This window comes from Cyprinodon tularosa, unplaced genomic scaffold (genome assembly GCF_016077235.1).
Source record: "Cyprinodon tularosa strain WSP-4 unplaced genomic scaffold, ASM1607723v1 ctg574, whole genome shotgun sequence".
In the NCBI taxonomy this organism is placed as follows: Eukaryota; Metazoa; Chordata; class Actinopteri; order Cyprinodontiformes; family Cyprinodontidae; genus Cyprinodon; species Cyprinodon tularosa.
In genome coordinates, this window is record NW_024039312.1 from 100,155 (window position 1) to 123,218 (window position 23,064).

The 23,064-nt window shown below is 41.2% G+C and overlaps 1 protein-coding gene across 1 annotated transcript; it reads right to left on the reverse strand.

Moving 5' to 3' along the window:
- Positions 1-1,059: 1,059 nt before the first annotated feature.
- LOC119797193 (divergent protein kinase domain 1A-like) lies at positions 1,060-22,461 on the reverse strand. The gene is made up of 5 exons (XM_038306153.1): positions 22,207-22,461; positions 4,202-4,336; positions 4,023-4,130; positions 3,754-3,936; positions 1,060-2,137 (listed from the first exon to the last, which is right to left on the reverse strand). Exons 1-5 carry the CDS (start codon positions 22,258-22,260, stop codon positions 1,325-1,327), a joined length of 1,293 nt encoding a protein of 430 aa, XP_038162081.1. The 5' UTR covers positions 22,261-22,461; the 3' UTR covers positions 1,060-1,324.
- Positions 22,462-23,064: the final 603 nt, after the last annotated feature.

Sequence of the window (23,064 nt, forward strand, 5' to 3'; positions counted from 1 at the left end):
AGAGAAAGCTTCCTGGAGAGGTGGCGAAATGTCTTCTAATCTTGGAAACCAAGTACAGTGAATTTTTTGAACTTTTACGGAATGACTACGACCTGGATGACTGAGAATCTTCATCAGCATGTTAATATAATGAGATATACCTTGATACCAGTCACCATCTGGTGTTAAAGGTGCTGTAGGAGATCTCCAGCAAGCTATATTTTTGAACATATACAACCATGCCTCTCCCTTTAGACCACCCCTCGAAACCACGCCTTCAAAACACGTGAACGTGTACGCTGCATGCAGCATGTCGCCGATCTGGGAGCTGGCAGGGAGACAGACACAGCACTGATGATGCAGAGCGCTATGATCACTCCTCTGAAATAGTTTATTAAGGCCTAAATTAACTTAAAATGTCAAAATCTGCCAGCAAGATATGTTTGCTTTAATTATCCTGGTGCCTGCAGTTTGGATTAGGTACATGAAAAACACCTTCCAGAGGCAACTGGGCCATAGGCTGCTGTTGACTGGGATTCCTAGTGACAGCGCACCACCGGTGTACGGGGGTCTGAGCGGCTCCGACAGAAATAATATTTGAAGGCAGGATGGTAATCTGGATTAACTGACTGTTTTCAGGTGGACTTTCTCACTTCAAAGTAGATTCAAACTACTTTTTACCCACTGATCACAGCAAATATAGCTGCCATTGTTCCAGGCAAAGAAAGGATAGGGTAGCTCCACCCGAATCAGACCCACTTTTTCCACCGTGAAGCTAAAGCAGCAAAGATGCTTTAGCCACACGTCAGAACTAAACTGGTACAAGCATCAGAAATGAAGCAGCACGCACGTTTTTGCTGCTCTTGCTGCTTTAGGTGTGAACGTAGCATAAAAGTGGCTAGCTTCCAGCCATGGCGTCCTGCACGAGCATTGAGGAGTTGATTCATTCATTTGTCAGGGTACTCGCACAGGGGGGAGGGACAAGCAGACAACCATGATTGATGTGTCAGGAACCAATCGTGTACAACGGACCGTCTTTTGTGATTGGTTGGCGTTATTCATTATTCATCTCAATGTTGCGGGGACCATTTATTTTAGTTTCACTCCCAGACCTTCTATTTCATTGCTTCCTAAGCGGCTGTAGGGAAATCTTTAAGCCACGTGGTAAAAAATGTGTCAGAAAAGATCTCCTACTGCACCTTTAAGTCCGTGGAATATCTGGTATTAAAATGCCCAAACAAACCGCTTTAGATTTAAAATCCTGCATACAGATAATATAAATAGTGTTCTTCCCCTATGAAAGTGATTGTCCATTTTCAGGAAGCAGTAAGATCAGACGCCATGTTCAGGAATCCTTCGTGTGGGAGATCTTCTTCCACAGCAGAGTCTTTAGATTGTTCAGAATCAGGGAATGCTCGATCTCCATCTGTTCTGCGGAACCTTTCAGCGCCATGCAGGCATAGAGCTGTTTCTCCAGCTCATCGCTTAGGTCAGAGGGAGCTCCTCTCAGGACGTAGTTCTTCAGGACGTCGCAGGCCTTTGCCAAGTTTGGCCTGGTGACCTCGGGTGTGCAGCGATGCTTGGTGAGGTCACAGCTGGTGAGGCAGTCAGTCCCGTGGAGACAGTCCTCGTCTACGTCGCAGCGCTGCTGTCTGATCCTCTCCTGGAAGGTGGCTTCAGGGATGATGTAGCGGGCGTCCGTGACCTTGAAGTCGTGCCGCTCGTTGTAGCCGAAGGTGGTAGTCCTAACGTCGCACATGAGGAAGCTGCCATAGGTGCCGTGGAAAATGTCCTCGACCAGTTCCAGCAGTCCGATGGAGATCTTGGCTTTGTGCGGCCAGGAGGGGGTGAACCACTGCTCCATGCTGCGCCGTAGACCGGCGGGAATCCACAGCTCGATGATCCAAGGCAGGCTTATCCCATACAGCGGCGAGTACGGCACCTTCTCCATCATGTACAGATCTCCACAGAAGCCAAGGAGCTTCGGTGTGTGATCTTGGTCCTGCAAGACCAGCGCCAGTAGGAACTCATTGAGCTGAAGCAGGGCCCATGTAGAGCGGGCCTCCGGCAGTGAGATGTGGCCATCTTTATTGGAGTCTGTAAAGGACAATACCTGGGTCGCCAGGTCTGCAAGGTTGGCTTGATCCCCCACTTTAGCCTGAAAAAACAATTAGATTAAGCTTTATAAAGCAACTATAGAGTGACAATTGTTCCATTATTGTTGCAAAAAAATTAAGATGATGATAGCTGACAAACAACTCAATCAAAAACAGGTTTAGAAAGTAACTTCTGTATTTCAGATAATTTTCAGTTTTGTCATATTTTATGTTTCATATTAAATTTTTTTCTTTATATTTAATTTTCCAGAATTATTTTTTGTTCAGATTCTCTTTTCAGATATAGTTTCATTAATTGCATTGGCTCCACTTCCACGCAACCATGTTCTGCAGATCTTTTACAGAGTCCATACTTACCTTCTCTGCCATCTGCTGGTACTCTCTTCTTAATGTAAAGAACAAAAATGCCATATCTAAGATATTAAGGTGTGCAGTAAGATCATGAGTGTTCAACAGAAAAACATGACTGAAATGTATGACGATCAGGTAATCAGAAAGGCTGAGTCCATTTTGGATAATTATACCCATCCCCTACATAAGGAATTTCAGTTTCTATCCTCTGGTTCCCGTTTTAAATACACACCAGTTCGGACCAACAGATACAAACACTCCTTTATACTCTCTGCTCTTCAGCTGCTAAACTCTACTAGGAAAAGCAGCCATATGTTGCATGCATTCAGGCCTATGCTCTCATTTGCACATATTTACTTTTTATTATTTTTTTACATTTCTGTCTCTTTTATCCACCTTACTTTTATCTTTTTAAATATTTTATGTGTTTCTTCTTTTATTTTTTTTATCTGTGATTTGTGAAATGTGAACATGTGTTTGAAAGGTGCACTACTACTGCACAAAAAATGCCGATACTGGGACAAATAAAAGCTACTGAACTGAACGTCTGGGGCTGGGCTTTCCTCTGAAGTAAAAACACATTTCTATTGGTCCGTTGGCGACATTATCAATGGTCAAGAGCAAAAATATTTATTAGTGGTGCGCCGATGCCAATTTTTTGCCCCCGATACCTGGCTGTGTGGTATTGGCCGATACCGATACCATCTGTTTGAAATTAAAGTGTGTGTATATATGAAGAACTGCATCCTACTTGGATGTAAAATAATTGCCATCATGGCTTTGTCAAGCTGCTGCCTACCTTTGTTAAGCAGGAAATAGACTAATACAAAGTGAATCCAGTAGAACTTTTTATTGCCTACCTGGAATGGGTGACAATAGTTGAATAAACCTTTGACTCTCAAAATGGTATCAGCCCTATTTGTTGGTCCTCGCCGATACCGATACCACCATTTTTGTGCTGGATCGGGGCCCTGTCCGATACTGGTATCAGTATCGGTGCAACTCTAGTTTTTATTGGGCTTAAAAGTGAAGAGAGTGTGATCTGTGAAACGCAGTATTTAAAAATGCAATCATAGAATTCAGTCTCAAACAGAGAAATTAAAAAATAAATAAAAATAAAATTTGAAAAATAAAATATGAAAAACAGTTTATTTAAAAGTTAGCTTTCTTTCTTTTTCTCTCCAAACTTCCATTTAAAAGAACAACTTGCTTTCGTTTTTGCTTGCAACAATAATGGAACAAAATTCCCTCCATAGATAAACATAAACAAGGCTTGAAATACAGAATTTCACAAAGCATTCCTGACCTTCAGGTGGCTGATTATCATCTCTCTGAACTTTTCCACCGAGGTCCCCTTGGTGGGCTTATTGAAAGCAGCAGGAGCAGCCTCCTTTCTTGGCTCCATCTCATCTCCAAGATCATAATGGGGGGCCTCCTCCATCTGGCACTTAATAACTCCCTGTAAATCTCCCCAGTTTCCCGAATAAACCTGAAAAGAATCACATGGCTCTCAGAAGCGGTTTGACTTAGAACATGCAGACGGGAGAAAGAAAGACTTTCATTTTCAAAGCTTGCCTGGCTGTGAGGTCTGGCCGTGAAGCACTTCCCCAGATAAAGCGTTTCCTTCTCACACAGACTGCTGCAGGCTGAGCCGTCGATTACTCCTTTCCTGTATTTGTCGCACTGACAAACAAAAGAAATCTCAATCGTTGTGATGAAACGGATTGGTAAGTATGGGGGATGGAAGTACTCACGATGGATTTTCTGCAGTCGTGACCCCGACACAGCTCTGTGTAGGATGAGTACTCCACGTAGACTATCCAGCTTCCCACGAACACTGCCAGCCAGGAGAAGAACAGGTACTTCATGTGGAGGTAGGAGAATCTGGCCTGTTGGGTAAATATTGGTTTATTAATTATCAGCCTTAAAATCCACTGATGGGCCAGATTTATATAACCTCATTCTATTAACTGATGAAACTGATTTCCCCCGTTCTACATATTAATTGAAGCGCGGGCCCGTCAACCGGGATTAAATCCATAATTCCTGCTTTGTGAGATTGAAGAGACCTCAAAGACTATAAAAGCATCTTTAGATTTGTAATTTGTTGATTTTTGATGTTTTAATCAAATGTCCCCGCCCCCCAAAGGAAATAATACAATAAATTAGGGGTTAAACAATCAGATTAATCAATTATTGAAATAATCGTCAACTAATTTAGTAAAGGAATAATCGTTTAATGGAGTGTAGATACTATAAAACATGCCTTTAGCTGACAGAACGACCACTTAGAGCAGTTATTATACAAAAATTGTAAAAACAAAAACAAAAAACAAACATACACATACAATAACATATATACGTGTGTGTATGTGTGTATATATATATATATATATATATATATATATATATATATATATATATATATATATATATATCCAGAACTCTTCAAATGGACAAATTTTAGTTTCCCTTTGTTTAATATGTAAAAAGTCTTCTTAAAGGAACTTTTAGCTATCAGATTTATTAATCCATTAATCAAAAAAGAATCATAATAAATGAAAAATAATCTTTATTTGCAGTTCTAAAATAACTGCAGAAACTGTCCCATACAAGGAAGTCCTATCATGTGTAACTCTCAGCTACTAGGGGGCACTAGACCTGTAACCTACAGGTTTAGCCCTTCCCTCAAAGTAACTGGGAGCAAATTCACTCTTTGTGTTTTGTATTACAGATTTTAGGTCATATTGAGAGATTTTTTTTAAATTACTAAGATAAATTAATAATATTAAGCCTATGAGAGCATAAATGTGACCTTATAAAGTAGTAACATTATGAGATTAAGTCCTAACAATACAGGATTAAAGATGCATCATTACGTAATCAAACTTTTAATATAAGGAAAATGATTTCATATTACAAAATTAAGAGGTATCCTTTTTTAAATGTAAATTCTAGCTGGAAGTGCTGCCCTCCCCCTGAATTGAAATGTTTTGCTCAGGATGCAGTAACACCGTAAATAATACACTATATTGCCAAAAGAATTTGCTCACCTGCCTTGACTCACATATGAGCTTAAGTGACATCCCGTTCCTAATCCATAGGGTTCAATATGACGTCGGTCCACCCTTTGCAGCTAGAACAGCTTCAACTCTTCTGGGAAGGCTGTCCACAAGGTTTAGGAGTGTGTTTATGGGAATTTTTGACCATTCTTCCAGAAGCGCATTTGTGAGGTCGCACACTGATGTTGGACGAGAAGGCCTGGCTCTCAGTCTCCGCTCTAATTCATCCCAAAGGTGTTCTATCGGGTTGAGGTCAGGACTCTGTGCAGGCCAGTCAAGTTCATCCACACCAGACTCTGTCATCCATGTCTTTATGGACCTTGCTTTGTGCACTGGTGCACAGTCATGTTGGAAGAGGAAGGGGCCAGCTCCAAACTGTTCCCACAAAGTTGGGAGCATGGAATTGTCCAAAATGTCTTGGTATGCTGAAGCATTCAGAGTTCCTTTCACTGGAACTAAGGGGCCAAGCCCAGCTCCTGAAAAACAACCCCACACCATAATCCCCCCTCCACCAAACTTTACACTTGGCACAATGCAGTCAGACAAGTACCGTTCTCCTGGCAACCGCCAAACCCAGACCCGTCCATCAGATTGCCAGATGGAGAAGCGCGATTCGTCACTCCAGAGAACGCGTCTCCACTGCTCTAGAGTCCAGTGGCGGCGTGCTTTACACCACCGCATCCGACGCTTTGCATTGCACTTGGTGATGTATGGCTTGGATGCAGCTGCTCGACCATGGAAACCCATTCCATGAAGCTCTCTGCGCACTGTTCTTGAGCTAATCTGAAGGCCACATGAAGTTTGGAGGTCTGTAGTGATTGACTCTGCAGAAAGTTGGCGACCTCTTCGCACTATGCGCGTCAGCATCCGCTGACCCCGCTCCGTCAGTTTACGTGGCCTACCACTTCGTGGCTGAGTTGCTGTCGTTCCCAAACACTTCCATTTTCTTATAATACAGCTGACAGTTGACTGTGGAATATTTAGGAGCGAGGAAATTTCACGACTGGATTTGTTGCACAGGTGGCATCCTATCACAGTTCCACGCTGGAATTCACTGAGCTCCTGAGAGCGACCCATTCTTTCACAAATGTTTGTAAAAACAGTCTGCATGCCTAGGTGCTTGAATTTATACACCTGTGGCCATGGAAGTGATTGGAACACCTGATTCCAATAATTTGGATGGGTGAGCAAATACTTTTGGCAATATAGTGTAATTGAACTTTATTAATCTCACACTGGAGAAATTTACCTCTGCATTTCACCAATCCCCTTTGAAAGCAGTGGGCTGCCATTGTGCGGTGCCCGGGGAGCAGTGTGGGGTGTCTTGCTCAGAGAGCCAGAGTGCAGGCTGTGGGGATCGAACCGGGTACTTTCTCAGAGCACAAGCGCACTGCTCTAACCACTAGGCCAACACTTCCCTGCCTGATGCCTTTGTCTAATTAAAACCACTCTTTTGTTTAATAATGCTATAACTTTAATAGTAAAATGACTTTATTCTCATAGTTAAACAAAAACAAAGTGTTAGTACAGCTCTAATACTTTATCGTTGTTTTGGGCTCTGCTAGCAGAACACTGGACCACAGAGATCCTGGTAAAACCAATGAAACTTTCACCTCAATAGTTTAAATCTTTGATCAATGAACCAATTCAATTAAATTTAGTTTATTTATATAACGGCAATTCACAACACGTCATCTCAAGGCACTTTACAGTTCAACCAGATATGTCTGATTAGGTAATAGGTGTGTCAAAGCAGTGTCACAATAAAAGGTAATCAGAAATTACCTTAGAGGCAGCTGTTAGCATCTACCAGGAAAGAGTACTTTTATGTTCTCCTGAGTGGGGCACGACTTTACACTAATGAATAAAGTGAATGTGATTGGTCGATTTTCAAGGGGGCGGGATTGTTGTGGCGGAAGGTTCACAAGCTTTTTGGTTGTGGCCGGTTTCTTGGAAGCATCTTACTAACCAGTTAGCAACTCAGTGCTAGTAGGTTCCCAATGGGAAATTCCATTGGGACCAAGTAGCACTAAATTGGTGACTTAGAAACGACGCTGTCAAGGAACGCTATGGACAGAGGAAACATGCAAGAGGAGTAGAGTTTAGTGTCGGAGGTTGTGGATGAGTCTCCTCCGTCATCCATTTTTTATTTAGAGGAGGAAAGCGGGGATGAAGATGTTGTGGAAGAGGACGCCAGGGCGGCAGAAGCTTGGTTTGGTGTAGAAGGCTTCCAGCCGTACATGTTTGAGCCCTTGCCTCTACGCCTGCCGAAGACACAGACGTCCATCCCCGTGAACACTGGGACGCAACTCAATGGGAAAGGAAAGGATTCTGATTTCAACCGTTGTGTATATTAGCTGCGACACATGAATCAAGATGCTATGACCGAAAAATTAGATTGACAGATGACCGCTGATATATGATTGGCCGAAGTTAGGTGTACAAGCTGACATATAACTGACTGGCCTGCAGAAGATAACAGGAAAAAACACAGATTTTAAGACAGGATTTTTAAAAAATATATAATTTTCCTAACTTTTGGGACAATTTATTCTGATAAAGAAACATTTAAATATGACTTCCCTATGACTTTAATCAGAAATTTTAAGACAGAAACATTTTAAGACAGTTATGTCAATTCAATTCACTTGTACTATTAATCCCTAAAGGGAAAAGAAGATTTGGTGCAGCCCATCCAAGAAGAAGACAAGACACAGAGAAAAGTGAAAAACAAAAGGTTGAACTGTTAATGGATGACACCGGAGGTTTTTGATCACAGGGTTTGAGTCGCTTTCAGTCAGTGAAAAATCCTGAACTGATCTCTGTTTACCAGAGGATTCTCCAGTAAAATATGAGACCATCTGTCTGACAGCTAAAGCTTGGAGTAAACTAGGTCATCAACAGCTGGTGATCCCAAACACATCAGCAAATCTATGACAGATGTTCCTCAAGGTGGTTCTGCAAACTCTGGAACCTTTAACTAATCTTTCTTAGCTTGACTCTTGTCTAATAGTTGATACAATAAACACTGTTGTTTCTGAGGAATGCAGCTTGTTTTATGCCCTAAAAATACATGCAGGAAATTTAGTTTCCTTTTTGTTGCAAGCAAAGAACCTGTATTGTTTTAAAAAAAAAACACAGGTGAAGATAATGTTTCTAATCGGTACGGGCTTAAAGGAATAGTACACCCAAAACATGATTAGCCTTCATTTTCTACTCACCCCCATGCTGAACAACACTCTGGAGTATTTTTTTGATATCTCAAATGCATCTGGAGATCTGGGAGGCTTCTTGCTGTCTGCTGACATTCAAATAATGGAGGTCTATGGCGCCCGAGACAGAAAGGTCCATAAAAGTCCACAAAAAACGTGTCAATATTCCTCCATACTGCTCGTCCAATGTATTCCAAGTGTCCTGAGTGGGTAGCGTCCATAATTTACTCGAAACAAAGTCATTTAGAATGTTTTTAGAGCATAAACAGTAGTGTATAGGATTTCCTAAAAGCGCGCACCTGCGAGTTCATGACGCTACGGAAACCGCGGCAGACCAAACCAGATGAAAGTGCGCATTCAGCTCGGCAAAGAACTGATGCTCTTCCTCAACACTGAAGTCCTCAGACATTTTTCTTTCGTTGTTTCTTTCTTTGCACAGGTAAACAGCACATTTCTTCTTCTACGCTTGCATTATTGGCAGAGCAGACGCCGAATGCGCAAAAACTACTAAAGTAGTTTTTGTTTGGTTCTCAGTATTTTTGTATTTTTGCCTCTGTTCCCCTTGGACTTTCATTTATTATTATATGAAACTGTAACTGGAGCGTGTAACAAAAGTAATTTCCCTCTGGGATTATTAAAGTATTTCAGCCTCCACACAACCTGATATTTTTATGATTAAATTTTTAAATATATCTTTTTTTTATTTCATTATTCTTACATTTTTATCACAGATTTATTGTTTTTATTTTTTTAAATATGAATTTTTGTTATGTTTATATTTATATATATTTTTTTCAATTTCCTCTTTTAGATTCATTTTTATGAACTGTATTCTTTTCCAACAGCATTACACAGATCCCATTCTCTGCACTTAAAGCCCAGTAGAAATCCTCGCTCTCTGCTCACATTTATTCCAACCAATAGAAATGTGTTTTTTCTCCTCGCTCCAGAGGAAAACCAGAAGTAAGGAAAATGTGATCTGAGAAACGCAATATTAAAAGGATGGAATTCATAAAACTCAATCTGAGAAAAAAAATTTTGAGAAAAAAAATATATAACATCAAAAAATGCAATTATTGTTTTGAAAAAAAAAATTATGAAAACATAAAAAAAATATAAAACGATCTTTCTTATTCAAATGTTTTTCAAAGTTTTATTTGTGGATTCAGTTCTTTTTTTTATTTTTTATTTACATTTGCAAAACCTGTTCTTTGCTTCTAACAGTGGTGGAACAACATTGACTCCATAAGAGTGTTTTATTTCCTGACTAGAACAGGAATGTTTTTAGGATCTATTTACATTTGAGCATCTCAGTAAGGCTGTAGCTTTAAGTGGGTTTATAAGGATTAAATAACAACAACTTCCTGCTGCATAAAAGTGTTTTTTCAGTGACTTGAAGATTGATGGAGATAATGTGCAGAAATCTGCAGCAGCTTGGCCAGCTGAAGACTCAGGCCTGTTAATAGATGACTGAGGCGTCTCGTATGGAACTTACTCTGGGCTGGAGTTTACAGTCGCTTTGGAAAACAAACTACAGCAGACGGCTAAGAAAACCTGTTCTAATAATACTAAACCTATTAGTCTAAGCTTAGTGTAGGTTGCTCTGTGTGACATGTGTGGAGCTAACATGTGGTATAATCTCTATCAAAAAATAAACCATTTTCAACCACTAGGTGGCACTAGAAACACACCTTACAAATGATGCTGGAGATTAGTAAATGAGTTATTCTAAACACTTATTATTGGATTGAATGCTGATAATATTGAGGGTTTCAACCATCAAGTTTAGGCACAAATACAAGATTTGGACTTTGTTTCCTTTTTACTGTTAACTAAGAAACAACAAATATACAGATGTAAGATGGTAAATAAAAAGGTTATATTAGGCATTCATATTTATCACGGTTGTCAAACCGTGTCACACAAGCCATCTGTAGCTGTAGCCCATTTACTCACTGGAAGCAATATTTGTGATGCAGAGTTGGCTGTGATAAAGAAGTAATATCCAAGCAGGAAGGCAGATGTTTGTGGCCCTATGACAGGGGGCCACCGATCTTTTTTAGGCTGAGGGCTACTTGATGGATACTGGGTCATAGGAGGGGCTACCAATAACGACCTATGAACTGGAGGGATCAGTGTTCACTTTAACTTCATACTAATAAATAGATTTTTATTGGGAGGAAGGGAAGGAAGGAAGGAAGGAAGGAGGGAATTAGGAGAGAAAAGGAAGGAAGGAAGGAAGGAAGGAAGGAAGGAAGGAAGGAAGGAAGGAAGGAAGGAAGGAAGGAAGGAAGGAAGGAAGGAAGGAAGGAAGGAAGGAAGGAAGGAAGGAAGGAAGGAAGGGGAACTCTAAATTATAAAAAAAAAAAATCTTATTTCAATCTTTCCCACTGGTGAGTTGTTCTCTTTCAGTAGATGCTGTGGGCCCCCGATGAGGCCCCACACTGCCCCTTGGTGCCTGCGGGCACCATGTTGGTGACCCGCGCTCTATCGTAACAAAATGGAAAAAGTTAAAGGGATGTGAATACTTTTTAGTAAAATTCATAAAAAGTCCAGTTTGATAAAAGTGTGAGAACATGATTGAGGTCATTTGACTGTCAATTACGTTCACACCGGACGCTGCAAAAGCAGCAAAATCGCGTCTGCTGCTTCATTTTTGCTGCTTGTACCAGTTAGTTCTGACGCGCGGCTGAAGCAGCTTTGCCGCTCTGGCTGCGCGGTGCAAAAGTGTGTCTGACGCGCGTTGGGCGGAGCTTCACTATCCTTTCTCTGCCTTGCAGCTATATTTGCTGTGATCAGTGGGAATAAAGTAGTTTTAATATGTTTTTAAGTGAGAAAATACACCTGAAAACTTCATCAGTGCAGTCAGTTCATCCAGATTACAATCCTGCCTCCCAATGTTATTTCTGTCGGAGCCGCTCAGACCCCCACATACCGGCGGTGCGCCGACAGAAGGAATCCCTTCATCAGCAGCCTCAGGCCGGGTCGCCTCCTCGCGGTTCACCGCGGCGGCTGGTAGGTGTTTTTCATCTAAATAATCCGATCTGCAGGCACCAGGATAATAAAAGCGAACATATTCTGCCGGCAGATGTATATATTTTAAGTTAATTATGCGTTAATAAACTGTTTAAGAGGAGTAATCAGAGCGCTCTGTGTCATCAGCGCTGTGTCTCTCTCCCAGCCAGCTCCCAGATCAGCTTCTCTGATTGGTTGACGCGGCGCGTCGAGCAGCAAAAATTCTATTTTTCCATCTCGAGCAGCAGCGCGTTTAAGGCGCGTCACGCGCGTCAGATGCTTAAACGCGGCCCGACGCGCTGCTTCAGCTGCTCAGACGCGCTGCGCCTGCTGCTCAAAACGCGCCGCGGGACCTTTTGCTGCGCCTTGACGCGCGTCAACCATTGACTTTGCATGTAAACTCGCTGCTTCTGTCGCGCCAGCTGCGTCCAGTCTGAATGTAGCATCAGAGAGCATTAGAGAGCGCTGCTCAGTGGTGCGGTGGGTAGCACTGTTGCCTTGCAGCAAGAAGGTTCTGGGTTCGATTCCTTGCCCGGGGTCTTTCTGCATGGAGTTTGGCTGTTCTCCCTGAGCAGGTGTGGGTTCTCTCTGGGTACTTCGGCTTCCTTCCACAGTCTGAAAACATGACTGTTAGGTTAATTGGCTTCTCTAAATTCTCCTTAGGTTTGAATGGTTAGGATGGTTTGAATGTTTTTCTCCATGTTGCCCTGCGATGAACTGGCGACCTGTCCAGGGTGGACCCCGCCTCTCGGCCATTGACAGCTGGTACCATTGATAGGTACCAGCACCCCTTACGACCCCACTTGGGATAAGTGTGTCAGATAATGAAAGACTGTTAGAGAGGCCTATTAGCGCTTCTGTTTAATAATTCACTGTTTACATGTGAAAGTGACTCCAATCATTTTCTGGTTGGTTCCCTTTCTAACTCAATCTGCCTGATTCACAGTGCCGTTTCTCCAAATGGACAAGATGAGAGGAAAACAAGCCTTTTTCACAGCGCTGCCTTCCTGCCCATCCAGAGCGCGACAGTGATGCATCTCTGCTGTCTGCCCTCCACAGCTTTCCCTTCCACTTCATCTTCTGACACATCTTGCATCTTTTTAGTCTACTTTATTCTTAACACAATACAATTTAACAAAAAGAAAATGGTCATTTTCAACACAGGAACAGAGATTAGATTATTCTGTTATATGAGTCTCTTTCCAAATGGAACCTGCATCCATTTTCTGCTTTTAACACAACAGATAATCTGATTCCTCTGTGAAGTGGCTTCTAGTCATGAACGGTCCTCTGTACTCTTTCATTTTTAAGGGACGGGCTGGATATGGCTGCATATTTAGTTTGGTTTACTGTAGGTCTGTACTTTGAATAGAGCATTTTAAAACTTGAATCAATCTGGCTTTGGGGTTTGGGAGGTGAACCTCCATGTGATGGTTCTCCCCTTTGCACTCCTTATTGAGTGTTCAGTTATTTATGTCATGATGTTTTCTTGGTCATTGGTTTCTTTTCCATTTTGTGTTACATTTAAGCATTGTTGCATTTTTTGAGTTACTGTCTGTCGCCTTCTTGTGCCAGTCTTCCTTCCCCTAGCTCCCTTCTAGTTACTCCTATCCCCACCTGCTCACCATCAGCTGATAAGCCCAGTCTTTGTTCTGTCCCCTACATATACACCTCTTCTAGACCGCTGGTTTGTCGTCGTCACTTTGCTCCTTATGTGTTTTTCCCCCTAACCTCTCCTGGTTTTTGGTTGTTCTGTATTTTGTTTTGGATTTTGCTTCTGTTGCCTTTGGATCTTCATTAAATCAGCAAAAACTGATCTCTGCCTACTTCTACTCTGCGTTTGGGTCCACAACCAACTGTTGACACTCCAGTTCAGTCTCACACTTTTGAAGCTTTAAACAGCTTTTTATGCTGAGATTTTCCTTTATAGATCAATTTTCTTCCCATTAACTCTGACCTGCTTCCCCGTCCATGCTGCAGAAAAATGGATGTTCAGTTTCACTTATGATGCATCTCTTTCCTGTTCCCTCTACAAATCTTCCATCAACTTCATATATGAAATACATTTTTTTCTGCTACTCTCCCATGCAAATCAAATTTGTTAAACACTGGAATCAACACTGGAAAAAATCTAAATCTAGATGAGTCATTATTTCGTAAAATAAGTGCATTTGCTCTTGAATTTAGAAAGTAAAAGACATATTTTGCCAATGAAACAAGACAATTTACATTTAAAATAAGAAAACACAATTACATTGTCTTATTTCAAGTGCATTTTATCTAAATATCTTATTTTAAGAGTAAAAATACTCATTCAATTGGCAAATCATGTCATTTACCTACTCAAATTAAGGGTAAATTCACTCAATTTGAAAAATGTTCACTTATTTCTAAATAGTTTTTTCAGTGAACAAAATGTGTAATGTTAAAGAATTATAAATAACGAGATGTTGTTTTTCAACAAGGACTGTCACCATCTGGGACGATAAAGTTCAATTGCTTTACAACAGTCTGCGCTGCTGTAACATCAGTCCAAACAAGTGCACTGAACAACATCCTGCTGAAGCTGGAGATAACAAAGCTAGAGAGACTTCTAGCCAAGAGCAAAAACAATGCGAGCTAAAACAGTTGCAGTAAAGCTAAATCAAGGACACCACAAACCAGCTCTGAAGTTCTATTTTAGGTTTCTACTTAAGTTCATCATTGAAATCCGGAACCTTTCTCTTTCCTTCTTTCAGCTGCAGCTCTGATACTAGGACTATAAAAAGATGCCGTCATTTTCTGAACCCTAAGGCTCCCTGGACAGGTCACCCGTCCATCACATGAAGAAACAAACAGGCATTATATGAACCTATAACTAAGGGTGGATAAAAGAGAACAAACAACATATTTTGGATGTTTCTTGGACTGTAGGAAGTAAACAGTTTACATACAGACAAAAGGCCTAAACATAGAATGAAAGTAAGAACACCTAACTGTGGTGATGATGCAAATCAAATCTATCATAAAGATCAGTTCACCTCTTTGAAACAGATTGTAATGACTACAAAGTTTCGCTGTCCAATCTGCTTCAGCTCACGGTAATCCTTTGTCCAGGAATTAGCCACACCCCTCAGTCGGTTTCTGCACTTCAATCCAGAGCAATGGTTCAAACTAGGGTTGCTAACTACAGTAGTTGCCATTCAAAATTTCCCCACTTTCCTTGATGAGCCCTCGGCTGGTCCCCTACAATTCCTTTTTTAAACATCAATCTTTGTACTAAAATGTCCTGTCATGATTTTTGGACATGAAGATCTATAGCCGGCATGCCCAAAGTCGGTCCTCGAGGTTTTAGAGGTTTCCCTGCTCCAGCACAGCTGATTTTCATTGATTTTTTTGTTTAGCAGGCTTCTAACCTCTAAAAGTTGCAGGACAGCAGCTCTCGAGGACCGCCTTTGGTCAGACCCTGTAGTTCAGTGAGAGGGTGGAGTCAAAGTAATAAAATATGCACGCCCAGGAGAAGACCAGTGGCTGGAAGTTGAAGGGGATTTTGCTGGAAGTCGCAGAGGAGTAGGCTGCCATTCGGCTGACTTTTGACTGGGAAAGGCCTTTTTGAAGGGTATCTACTGTACTTGTAGAATAAATAATAGACTCCTCTTGGCTGTCCTTAAAAGGACTGTTAAATCATTCGTCCTCTTGTAGCTCCGGAGTGCCACAGCCTCCCGCCTCTGCCTATAGGGTCTTGCTCCAGTCTCCTACTTCTCTCAGCATGAGCGTGAGGCATGCTGCCGCCTCTGGTCTCTGCCCGGGTTGTTGTACTGGTCAGCTGCTGTCCTCCTTTGATCCGCTGTTCCTGCTGGTAGCTTCCAGTGCTTGCCCCCAGCCACCAGCTGCAGCTAATCGACTCTCTGCCCAGCATCCTCCTCTGCTCTACCGCTGCCCCTCCCTAAGCTCCAGAGTGGGACATGGCTGGGCTCATCTGCCCAGCTCTGGTGCACTCTCTGCCGGGGTTTTGTTCTCAACTCCTGCTGCTCCTTTCAGAGCTCTAGAGCGCCTTATCTTACCTCTGTTACCTCGAAGCAGGGGAACAATTTTAGGTCCTTGTGAGACAGACGTAGCCTCGTGAGACCATCCTGATCTCGCGAGCTTTCAAGGTTTCACTCGCTAATCAGTCTGGAGACTCTCCGTTGAAGAAAATTTGGAGCCGTTCACCAAACGAACGTCCAATCAGCGTTGGCTTTGAGGCGGGTTGAGGTGTGACGCAACGAGAAGCGCGACAGTTCAGTCTAAAGAACATGGCGGCTTCAGCCGATGAAACTAGCGTTAGCGTGGCTATCGAGCAAGTTTTATCTGAATTACAGAGTATTTCTTCACTGAAAGAAGAGCAAAACACTGCTCTGGAGGCTTTTCTCAGAGGAAAAGATGTTTTTGCTCTTCTCCCGACTGGTTTCGGCAAGAGTTTGATCTATCAATTGGCTCCTCTTCGTTGTCGCTCTGTTAGTACGTCATATGCTTCGTTGATCTGATTGGTTTATTTGGCCCGTCTATCACCAACATAGGCCAATCAGCTAACCAGTATTTTCGCCCCTTCGCAAAATTACTTCAACGGAAGGTTTCCAGATGGATATGCGGAGCAATTCCATCTGGCGGAGTCTGGTTAAGACAGACGTGCCGCGGGGAGAAACTGTGATTTAGCCGTAGCTACTGGAAACCCTGATTTCCACAATAAAAAAATTGCAATTCAGTTGATTAAATTAAAGGTTAAATAGCAAACCTTTAATTTTTAAATCAAAGGTTTGCTACGACAAGCCGAATAGAGAAGTTCCTTCTATCTGGTGAAGCTGTAAAGCAACAGGAGTGGAGCTTGGCGCCCGGCATGCCAAATTCTGGCAATTCATCAGGTGAGCGATAACACACTTTGGTGCTGAAAACACATGAGGTGTGAACACAGTAAACCATTAGCGTCCTTGGCGGAGACATCGGCGAAGGCAACTTAGGTAGGAAGAGATTTCCATATGGTCACAAAAACATACTAATTTTATTTTTATGACATCCGGTGGCATAATTTGTCTGGTGAGCTGTGAAGCTGGGAGTAAACTAACATTTATTTTTCTTTTCAGAATAACCTGGATTTTTACTTTTGGTCTAAAGGTGGAGATATTTAACTAAAAAAATAAATAAATAAAACAAAGATATAACTAATTTAGTTGCTACCTTTGATTTATACTGTATCAATATATATTTATTTGTATACTTTCTATTAATATAGATCTATTTTTTAGTAAATACCTGGTAAACATTGATTTTCTCCCAAACTTTAGCCAGTGTGGGATTCCCTTTGAGTTAATAATTAAAGCGCATAAAAATAATTCAAACTTCCAACTTATCTCTTTTTAAATGCAATGATATAAAACATTTCCTTGCAGAGCAAAAGATTCCACGTCAGATTCATAAATGAGATGATAGATTGAGCGGTGCGCCGATAAGACTGTGGTGATTTTACAAAGTGCTGCACAAAAAACCCGCAAATGAATTCATTTATTGAGTCCAGGGAGTAAAAGAAACATTTTTAATTTCTGATTTAAATAAAAATAAAATCTGACAGCTCTTTTTGGGGGCAGTAATTAACCATCAGAGGGTTCCTGCTGCTTTTCGTATTGATTGGCTTATTTAAAAATCTGACCATGACACATTTCCCTACACCGGCTGCAGGAGTAAGTGCTGCTCGTACCTTGAAAGAGTTTTTTTTTCTGGTGGGTGGAACGCATCCACTGCCTGATGGAAATATCCCTCTGTGGGGAAAACAAACACACACACACCATGGCCTTTTTCTAATTGATACTTTGTGGCTTTCATTTGGGCTCTCTGATGCCTTCCCATCCATCAGGGTTCTGCATTGACCCGAAGTGAGAGCAGATACATACACAAACATGGCTAATGAGGCTGTATTGATTGTGGCTTCTGTGGCAGCTATTAATTAGAGGCTGACTGCGGCCATACACTGAGATAGGTGGAAAATAAAAGACCTGTCTTTATCTGGATCGTCTCCCTCCTCCACACCGACACGCAGCTTCCTGTTGAAGAGCTTTTTAATTCAGCCCTGAAGCTTTAGATAAACTGCATGCAAAGAATGGAGGACATGCTGTACCGCTCTAAAGCCCCACCTGATGTCTAACTGTGAGGAGATTAAAGCTGATCACGAGCAGCACATAACGCTTCTAACGCAGGCTTTTTTTTTCTTCTTTGCAGCAAACCCACCATTCATCCATTATGTATGATTATAGAGCTTCCCCTCAGAGGTTTCTGTTTAATGGGCAGCTGTGCAGATGAGAAGAGAAACAAAAGATGGAGAGGGCTGGAGGAAAAAATTTCGTCAGATATTACTGACAGATCAGACAGACGTTTAAATTATGCAGGTGGAGCATGTTCCAGGTGAACGTCGACTTTATTCCACTCCTTCCTTCAGACTCTGATGGGAAATCTTGTCTTTATAACAATATTGCCAAAAACCCTGCTGACCCTGACTGTTTCTCTGCTGTGAGCCTGATATATAGCGTCGAATCAATACGAACACACATTTTCCACTGTGTGCGGCCTCTGGCTGCAAGCTCACAGGACAGTCCTGGTGCTGCTTAGCTGTAAATATAAGATCTAATGGGCAAAACCATAAAACAAAGGCTTATTCTACTAGTTCTAAATGACCCGACATCATAAACGTATAATTCAGAGATACAACGAAAGAATCTGAGGAAACCAGCATAAATTTACTGGATGGGAAAATCATTCTTTCAAAGTTTGACAGTAGGAGGATCACAATCCTCCAGACACTTCACCCACACACTGTTCGCGTGAATTATTGCCGTTTTGTGTGACAGACTGAAAAGAAAAAGAAAAAGGATACATGTTTTCCTCCTTTTGAGTCAATACTTTGTGGAAGCGCCTTTCATTACAGCTGCAGGTCTTTAGGGGAATGTTTCTACCAACTTACTAACAGACTGAATTTTATGCCTAAGCATCTCCTCATCGTGGGAAAAGATTAAAATAAAGTGTTTGAATCAGAATTATATCTGAAAATGGAACAGGAAGAACATTTCCTTTCTATGTAGAAGTCAGTTTTTGTATTTTTAGTGGAAAATGTTTCCCTCAGAGGATTTCTGAATGACACCTCTTAAGCTGTCACTGGAAGGGCTGCGGTGGCCTAGAAAATGGAGCGATGCTTGGAGCCATCCCCCGGGAGCGCCTCTCTTCCTCCTTCTCTTACTACTTTTGACAGTTTTTGTTTCAGACGTGCATGTACGCGCAGGAAGGAGGTGCTCGCCAGCTGAGATGAAACTGGCTAAATTAGGAAAAACAAGTGGCTCCAGCTGGATGTCTTTAACCATTAAAAAAAGAAGCAAATCATTTACTGTAGTTTGAATATAAGTACTATTCCTTTAAGATTTTAATTTGGATTTAAATCTACATGTAAATGGATAAGATCCCCAAACATCCTATGGATGCTTTCCAAGCAGTTTATCATATAAGATGCAAACAACAGTTGGTTTCATCCTAATTTTTCCAATCAGCAGCGCAGCTTTTTTGTGGATTTGCATGAAAGCATTCAGCCAGTCTCAGTCCCTCTGGATCCCATCTATAGACGATTGTCGATTACATCCTGTAAATTTATGCAAAAAAAAACCTAAAACAAATGACCTAGTATCAAAGTAGCATATTCCCACAAAAAATGATAAAAAAAGAAACTTGATTCAATATGACCAAAGAAAGTAATCATCCAATTTTGTTAGCCCTAAAGCTTTTCCTTCTGTTGAATAAAACCTATAGTTCTGCTGCTATAGGCTTAGACTTCTGGAGGACATAGGGGACCCCTTTTTCATCATTCTGCTTCATTTTATCTCTATTCTACTATTCTGCAGAATCTGTTAGTTCAATCTCTAACATTATGCTCTCTCTGCTTTTTCTGGACATTGTGGAGCTGGTTGACAGTTGCTTTTTGTATCTATGCTTCTTTTTCTATGTCTGCTTCTGTCTCCTTGAACCCCAGTCCGCCTCAGCAGATGGCCGCTCACACTGAGCCTGGTTCTGCTGGAGGTTTCTTCCTGTTAAAAGGGGTTTTTTCCTCTCCACTGTCGCTACAAGCATGCTTAGTGTGAGGGATTGTATTTGAGTCAATGAGTCGATGCAATCAACTGGTTTTCCTTAGATAGAAAACTGTATGATCTGGTTGAACTGTAAAGTGCCTTGAGATGACTTGTGTTGTGAATTGGCGCATGTGACAAAGTAACCTTTAAACCAATGATCCAGGTAGTGCATTTCGATCATTGGGCTACATTAGCACAAAGGTTCCCAAACATTTCAGCCTAAAACCCCAAAAATAACAAATAATTACAGACTGGACACCCCAGAATTACTCCAGTCTATGTGTATTAAATAAATAATGAGTAAAATATGGCATTTAGTTATGTAAATAATCATTTTAAATGTCTTTTTGATAGTTTAATGGCATGTTTAGATATTTAACTTTACATTTTATGATTTAATATTCTAATTATTTTTTAATCATGTATATATGAGTAAATAAATGTAAGATCTACATATTTCATAGTATATTCATTTAGCTCATGTAGAGATCACCTCATGGTGAAAACCAATTATCACCTCATAAACCCCCCTGCTGGTCCCGACCCTCACTTTGCAAACCCCTGCATGAGCACCTGGTTTTTATCACAATATATTTGGGTTCGTTTGTACGGATGAAGACGGGTCTAAAAATGATGCAGCGTGTTTTTAACTATTTAGAAACAAAAATTATTTTCCATTATTATTGCGATCGAAGAACACATTTTGTAAAGGAATATAAAAATTTTAAAAATGCAATCCAGTTTTAAAAAACGTCTTAATTTCAAAAGATTTTATCTTTTCAAATTTTATTCTTCAAACTTCTCATTTTCAGACTTAGTTTTCTGACGTCCATCCTTTTAAAATGTTGCTTCCCAGATCACATTATTCTCTTCACTTCTGGGGGACGGCTTTCCTTAAAGGAAAAGTTAAATTCAAATTTATAAAAGTACTTCAAATGTGAAATTATTCCATACTGTTTGCTAAATGATCAGTGTTTTTAATTAAGAGTAATTTTCATGTGAATGTGCTTTACTGGAGGCATCCATGTTTGTCAAAGAACACTACTGCCACCTACTGGTTAGTGACGTCACGGTGCGGTATCGGCTGTTGATCAAGTCCCAGTGCTGTATCTGGTGTTTGTCACAACGCGCTATTATCCAAGTCATCTTGAAAACATTCTTCTTCCAAATGTTGGCTACATATTACGGGTTTTTTCTCTGGCCAGAAGTTCGATGGCAAATCCTCCCTCTTCAAGTTGGCGATCCAACGACCAACCCATCCGTGGAGGATCAGGAATCAGAAAGGTGGAATAACTCTTATTTTTTTCACTTTTACCCGATGTATTCCAGCATCCAGCTGCCATGCACGTGTTCATTGTCAGTTTCACTATAGCTCTGGTGAATTTCAATGGTAAAGTCCTCTGGAAATCTTCAATAATTGTTGTTGATTGCAGATGTGTCTAGTAGTTCCCATTGATTTAGCTTGTAAAGCGGGGAGAATGGCGCTAGGCTTACCGCACCGTGACGTCACTGCTGGAAGATGGCAGGAGGGAGGGGTTACTATATTTGGGCAAAAATGGCCGCTCCCAGACTCTGATCGCGACGATAAATATAATTAATTTTTTTTTTTTTACTGATTAACGCTAAATTCATTAAATCATCGCGAACGTATTAGTTTTAGGTATAAATAATGATCCATTGATTATTCCTTGCTGACCGGACTTTTCCTTTAAGATTGAGGAGCAAAGCTGCATTTCCATTGGTCTGAAAAGAATAAAACTGACAAAACTCAGTTTGAAAAAACAGAAATTTTACAAATAAATAAATTATTAAATAAATACATAAAATCTAAGAAAACAACAAAGTTACTCTCAAATCCTGTTTTGGATTAAGAAGGATTTTTTGAAGTTTCATTTCTGAATTGCAATATTTTCATTTTTCTTTGCTTGTAACAATAATGGACCAAACATCCCTCCATACAGAGAGTGCCAGCCCATGGATTATATGAGATTATTTCCAGGTAAAGCCTGGACACAACTAAAATATTCTAGGTGTTTACCAGGGGTGACAACATCTGGCGGTCTGATGTACTCCACTGAGATGTAAAAAGTTTCAGAGCTGGTTTGAATGCGTGATGTTCCAGCTGTACCATGGAAGTGGTTGCTACAGCAACCGGGCTCAGGATGATGGCTGATCCCCGCCGAGCATCAAGTGACTTTATGAGTCATTCGGAAAAACCTTCAGATGAATCTGCAGATTTGCAGCCATCGGCGGTTAAACATGCCATGAATGTGACAGAGATCAGCCGCTTCATCTGATGCCTCCATGCAGCCGCTGAATGAGCGCGCAATCAACCCCCCCACCCAGAGCTTACCTGGACGATCAGAGGCTTTCTGAGGACCCCCCACGGAAACGGACCTTTGGCCATGGCGAAAGCAGATCATCTCACATCTGCAGCGGGCTGAATCGTTTCATGGCACATCAGAAAGCGTCATGTGGAAAAAAAAAAGCACCAGCAGATAAAACATGATGGATTCCGGCGGCAGCGCCGTGGATGTGAGCGGAGACGCAGCGAGGAAGCAGACTGAGCCGCCGCCTGCGACCAGGCGCCCTCATGAGGGGCCATGCTCTCTGCTGGGGGCGGTCTGGACCAATTACAGAGCGAGGAGCCACCTGTCAGAAAGCTGCAGGGTTAGGGCTGATTGCAAAATACTCTCAAGCAATTAACTATTCTAAAAAAAAAAAAAAAAAAAACTTATGTGGCAACCCTGGGGTGGATTTTTCTTTTCTTTTTGTTTATTATGGGAAACCAACACCTGGAATAACTCCAGGAACATTTAGTGGAAATAAGGACGCAGGTAAGTTCTGCTAGAAATGAGACAAGATTAATTAATTCATTTAATCAGTAATTCATTTTATTAACATCAGTAGGTTTATATGAACAATAACCTGAAAATAAATGGTTAAAATAGTGAATGCATTTTTAATCAACATTGAAAATAGTAAAATTTCAAAGGAAACTGGGGCTTACTAATGGGGGTGGGGTGGGGGGCAACATCAAGTGAAGAAAACGGATCACCCTGGACACCACAAAAACAGAGCAAACACAAAAAAATGGGTGTGCTCCAACACAGCTCACAATACAAGACACCCCCACCAGGGGTCGCCACTGCCACCACAGAAACCTCAGCCTCTACAAGAAAAACCATGACACATGACACTACAATATTGC